Here is a 6,058-nt window from a genome sequence, read left to right on the forward strand (position 1 = left end):
TTATCCACAGTCTTCACCCTGTGAGTGCCTACAAATTGAAGGCTGTAGTCGAAGGGAAAGAGTGTGAAACTTCTTAAGGACAGGGATTGTTAGCATATGCAAAGCTTAGCTCGCTGAATGGCACGTAGTGAGGCTTAATCAATGCTCTTTTTGACAACACCATCGAGTGAAGTAGGTAAAGGAAGGCATTGGTTATTTGCAGTGAGGGTGGTCTAAAACAATGTAATTATCGGTGAACATTTCTAGTTCCCTTTTCCAGAGTAACTGAATGCTATATAATTCTCATTCTGAAACAGAGCTGCTCCTTAGAACCACTTAGACAGCAAACGCCTTCCCCCTCCCTCTTCCAGCAAAAATTTGTTTGTTTAACAGGCCATCATAGCTCACTTCTTTTTTGAAAGGATTGAGTAAAGGCAATCTCCCCTCCAAGAGGGAGTTTACCATTACGACAGGTGACAAAAACTGGGAGAAAGGTGACAGGTGAAAGTTAAAGTCCCTATCAGACAACTAAAGCACACAACTCGGGAGGAACAGATGCAACCAAAAGAAAGGAAGAATTATCTTTTCATGGGATTCTTGGTGGTCAAAGTAATTTTTTTTATTTTTTTAAGGAAAAAATAAATTTTACCCCTGTTCAAATGATAAATTAGAACAACTTGCATTAATTTACAAATATAAAATTGCATATAGAAATAGTATTTACAAAAAGCTCATAAAAATCCATGTAAAAGCACAAAAGGAAGCCTGAGAACCACTAGTATCTTTGGTGTTGGTTTTCAGGTAACATTTTCAAGGACACATTTAAAGAAATAAAACTGTACAAAGTCACACAATCCCCTCTTTTTCGTCTGGAAAGGGGTGATCCAAGATGTTTTTAACAGACGCACGGATCAGCAGCCCAAGTCACCCGAAACGGCCGGACTCGCGATCTCCCGCTTCTCACTCCCCCCTCCCGGGCCTTGGAAGCTGGGAGCCTTTCCTCTGGGCTGTCTGGTGGGTGCCCCAGGAAAGTTTCCAAAGCCTGCGCTTATCCTGCGCCTAGGGGCTGTTGGGCTGAAGGAGAAGCGGAAGCAGTCTGTGCCCTGCACCTGGCTTTAATTGCACATCTCTAGTTTAGAAAAGCCTTTCCTCCAGCACCTGGGCGAGGCCCCGCCAGCCTCCCCCGGGCCTCACACCTCGGAGCCTTCCCGGGGATAAATGAGGCTGTTGACGCTGAAGCTGTTGTAGAAGGGGCTGTTGAAGTGGCCGCCCTGGCCGCCGCCCGCGGGGAAGGGGCTGTAGTAGGAGGAGGGCCGCGCGCCCAGGCCGCCGCCGCCGAGGTGCGAAGCGTCGGGCTGCACCTCCGACAGCGGAGCGGGGGGGAAGGCGGCGGCCGCGCTCCTCTGCGCCCCCTGCAGGCCGCGAGCGGGGAGCTCGGCGGCAACGAGCCCCGGGGCTCTGGCTGGGGTCCTCCCCGCCGCGCTGCCCAGGCTGCCCAAGAAGGACTTGAGGCAGGGGGCGGAGGAGAGCAGGGGGCCGCTGGGAGGCGAGCCGCCCTTGGGCTCCTCGGCGGGCTCGGGAGGGGAGGGGGAGGGGCCCAGGAGGGCGGGCGGGCTGTCTCCGGCTTCGGGCTTGACCACGATCCCGGGGGGCCCGCCCTCTTCGGGCTTGGGGACCCCTCCGGCCCCGGCGGAGGAGCCGCCGCCGCCGGGCTCCGTGCGGCGCTTCCTCTTCCTCCTGAAGTTCCCATTGTCAAACATCTTCTCGCAGTTTGGGTCCAGAGTCCAGTAATTGCCTTTCCCTGGGGAAGGAGGGAAGCAGAAACGTCAGCGACGGGGCCCTTCCCGCGCGGCACCCCCCCTCCCCCGGCGGCTCCGAGCCCCGACCCTTTGTGACCGACTCCGGGCGAGTCCCGTTAACCTCTGCCTCAGTTTCCTCGGCTGTGAAATGGGGCTCATAACGGTCCCGTCTCCCCGGGGGTGTTCGCGCTACAAAAAGGATCCTCTCCGTCCCTCTGCCACCCCCCTCCTCCAATCTCCACGTAAATCTGAGACATGACTATCAGAATTCCAGGATCGCGAAGCCTCCACAGCTCCGCACGGGGATTACTTCCTGTGGCCCAGCTGCCGCCGAGATGCTTTGAAACTTGTTTCTCCGCTCGGGAAAAATCTGGGAACCTGCCGCGGGCTTTTGCTCTGAGCTCGCGCGGGCCCCACCCCTTTGCACAGACTAGGTCGGTAATGTCACCTTTACTTGTCGCTTCTGGGCCAACCAAGCGGTTCTCATTTAGTACAACAGGCCTGGAATGGAGCCCCCTCATTTTTTACAGCTGGGGGAAATGAGGCTTATAGAGGCTGAGCGTTTTGTTTTGTGAGACCTGTATCACCGCAGAAAACAATGAATATAATAAAGCAGCCCCTCTTTCCACTGCCGCAGGTGTTTCCCTTTTGCACGTAATAAGCCCGTGGGGTAAATAAAATATCCATTATCTGCATTTTATGGTTGAGCCCATTGAAGTTCAGGTTCTAAATGACTTGCCTAAGGTTGCAAAGTATTCTGGCTTCAAATGTTAAAAATTAAGTTGATTCCTCCCCAACTCTTTTCACTATCTGCTGCTAAGATTTTACATTTCCTTCTCCTAAATTTTGAGTAGATGAAATTGCAGTATACTAAGTTGCAAGGGAGAAAATCTATATAATTTATATAATTCTTTTTTGCCACCATCACCATAAGGAAACAAAAGAGCGCCGTTTGGGTCAGTGGCACTATATTGACAGAAAATATTTTCAGGGTAAAAAAGGCTTTGAAAAAGACAGGATTTTCCATTCCAACTCTCTCTGAAACCTCCCATATGCCCGACGCCCTACTTGTATTCATTTTGCAAAAATAATAGTAACAAAACTTGCCACCTAGGATATCTAGGAGCTATTCCATAAGTGCTCAGGTGTCTTAAGAATAAGCACAATTGTGAAAACCAAGTTCCTCAAGGCCATAAAGTCACTACGAGATAAAGTCCACCTGATAATCGCAGGTGATAAATCTCAAGTGGTGCAGGTAAAGAGATGGATCTGCCAACCGACTCCTAAAGCCCTTGGATATTATTAAACTTCGGGGTATCTAGACAAAGCCCTACATCTTTGGGTTGAGTCCTGGTGCTCTGGTGAGTGAAAAGTGCTTCTTTCACTCAAAATCCCATCCCTCTTCGTGATATCCCCCCCTTAGAACGCTCCCTTTCCCTTCCATCTCTCAGAACACCAGGCTTCCAAGATTCAGCTTATCAATTCAAGCACCACCTTTCCCCCCTCTCCACCCCGCCTCTTCCATCCTTTCCTATAGGGCTAGCGTTTTCAATTCCTTCCCTATTTCCTTATCTACATTTGGAGGATAGACAGTAAAAGCTTCCACAGATTAAAATCACCTAATACCTTTTGTGGTACTAGTCTCCCCATTTGAGATTTACTTAGCAAATTCACTGGGGTAGTTTACCATTTCCTTCTCTAGCTCACTTTGAAGTCAGCTATATTAGCTAACTTGCTAGGGGTCAAAGTTACGAAGTGTCAGATCCCTTTAACGTTCAGTTTTTTAAAAAGCATTCCAAAATTGCCTGGAGGAAACCTCACGGAACATCCCGGCATTCTTCATTCTACTTTAACTCATCCAATTCTTTTGGGATTCTCTGGGTTAGAAAAGAACTCAGAACAGTACACATTGTAGAATTAAGACTCGGGGAGATGGGGGGAGAAGGGGAAGGCTGGGATAGACTTAGGGTCTCAACTTTTATCTAGAAAAATGCGAGGAGAAAATAACTTACAGAAACAGTTATTTCTCCAAGAACTAGACATCTTTCTTTTTTAGCTCCAAGACTACTGCTAACGCAGGAACTCCTTTACAAAGGTCATGACCAATAAGACTATAATGGCAAACGTATGTGAGATTCTTCTCACAGCCCAATTCCCTACGCAAATCACTATCCGGCTGTTGATTCTTTCTCCTCCCTAGAACCTCTACATCCTACTGCGGCAACCCTAACTCTCCTTCCAACTTCTCCCTTGAATGTGTGTCCTCCAGCTCTTTTTCGTTTCTAGCTCCACATTCTGCCTCCCGAGTCTGACACGAGCCCCTGGACCCAGTCATTTTGTTCCCAGCTCCGCACATTCTCCCCACTCCCATTTTTCTCCCTAATTAAGAGATGCCTCATTTCCCCCCCCTCCCACTTTATGGAAGACCATTGGTCCTCCCCCTTTAGCCTCTTTTTACCAGGTGTTTGGATCCCCCTTTCCTTTCCTTGCTGAGGAGCAGTTTCTTTTTCCTGCTCCTTCACTGGGTCGAATTCCCTTCTTCTCCCCTGCCTGGACGTCAAGCAAAGCTTCTCTTATTTTTTTTTTTTTAAGTCGTCTCACTTGCCAGTAAGCTCGCTTTCTCACGGTAACCTCCTTTAAGTGTTTCGGGGGATGGGGGAGAGATCTCCTTGTTCTTCCACGCCCGAGCTGAAGGGGGCCGCTTCCTCTCTTTTGGGGCGTCACTGGCCGTCTCTCCTCAGCATCCCATTCTCCACCCAAGACTGCCCTGGTTCTTTCTTTTTTCCCCTCTTTCTCACAAAACCCATTTCGTCCCTTACCCCAATATACTGATTTCTTCAAGCCCGCTCCCAAGCCCCTCCACCTTCCGGCCCGGAGCGGAGAAGGCTAAGCTTCGTGCGTGGATGGCCCCCGACAACCTCGGAGCTAGGGGCCCCAAGCGTCCGGAGCCCCTCTTCCGGCCTCGCCCAGCCCCCACTGCCCGGGGCCCCGCGAGTGCGCCTCCAGCCCGCCGGCAGCGCCCACCTCCGCGCCAGGTGCTCCAGCCCGGCGCCACGCCCCCTCCGCTGCCGGCAAGGGTCCCAAGCTGCGGGTTAGCTTCCAGGTCCGGCCCGCGGCCCACTTCCCGCGCCCTCTCGCCACAGGCCGCCCCAGCGCTCCCCGCAGGCCCTCCCGCGCCCGGCGGGAGGTCCTTGCGCCCCCCTCCCCCCGCAAGGGGGCTGCGGTGCCGCTCACTCACCGGGGTCGTCCTCGTCGCGGGGCACCTTCTTGAAGCAGTCGTTGAGGGAGAGGTTGTGGCGGATGGAGTTCTGCCAGCCCGCCTTGCTGCGCTTGTAAAACGGGAAGCTCTCCGCCACGAACTGGTAGATGTGGCTGAGCGTCAGCTTGCGCTCGGGCGCGTTCTGGATGGCCATGGCAATGAGCGCCGAGTACGAGTAGGGCGGCCGCATGATCTTGAGCAGATCCTCCTGGCTGGCCAGCGACAGCCAGCCCAGCTCGGCGGCGCCTCCCGAGGGGGAGCCGGGGCCCGGCCCGGGGCCGGACGGGGGCGCCGGGGCTGACGCGGCGGCGAAGGGCCGAGGAGGCGGCGGGCAGCCGAAGGGCCCGGCGGGCGGCGTGGGCGGCTGCAGGAAGGGGCCGGCGGAGCCCGAGGGCGGCGGGGGCGGGGCGCCGGCGGTCCGGGGTTCAGGTACGCGGCGGCCGCGGCCGCGCGGCGCCGCCGCGGACCCCGACTCCCGCCGCCCCGTTGAGCCACAGGTAGGGGTTGGCGGCGGAGGGCGGCGGCGGCGCGTAGTCGGGCAAAGCGTAGGGAGCCCTGGGGGACTGCGCGGCGCCGGAGGCGGCGGCGGCAGCTGCCTGCGGGTACACGCTGAAGTTGTCACCGCAGTAGAGGGCCATGTCCGCGGCCAGCGGGGAGAGGGGCTGGGCTCGGCGCTCGGCAGAGAGCATCCCTCCGAGGGCCACCTACGGGATCTGTGGGCTTCCGACGAGCGGACCGCCGCCCTCCGCCTCCTTATAGGGGAGGCCCCGGCGCGCCGGGGGAGCAGGCTGGGGGCGGGGACTCGGGCACCCGAGCAGGCCCCGCCCCGCCCCGCCCCCCCGGTGGAGCCGGGCGCAGAGAGGCCGCGGGCTTCCTCCCGCATCCCCTTGCGTGGGTGACCTCTGGGAGCGCGAGGGGCGGCGAGAGGGCCCCCGAAGCGCTCCCGGCCCCGATCGGACCCCGGCAGCTTCCCCAGCTCGCTCCCCTTCCGTGGCCACTATCGCCTAAAGCATCTCGGTCC

The 6,058-nt window shown here is 55.8% G+C and overlaps 1 protein-coding gene across 1 annotated transcript; it reads right to left on the reverse strand.

The window, feature by feature from the left end:
* Positions 1–580: 580 nt before the first annotated feature.
* FOXI3 (forkhead box I3) lies at positions 581–5,779 on the reverse strand. The gene is given in 4 exon segments (XM_031949813.1): positions 581–1,780; positions 5,017–5,443; positions 5,446–5,495; positions 5,498–5,779. Coding segments are annotated over 4 exon segments (1,317 nt in total). The 5' UTR covers positions 5,727–5,779; the 3' UTR covers positions 581–1,169.
* Positions 5,780–6,058: the final 279 nt, after the last annotated feature.

The sequence above is a fragment of the Sarcophilus harrisii genome, chromosome 2 (assembly GCF_902635505.1).
Source record: "Sarcophilus harrisii chromosome 2, mSarHar1.11, whole genome shotgun sequence".
NCBI classification, from domain to species: Eukaryota; Metazoa; Chordata; class Mammalia; order Dasyuromorphia; family Dasyuridae; genus Sarcophilus; species Sarcophilus harrisii.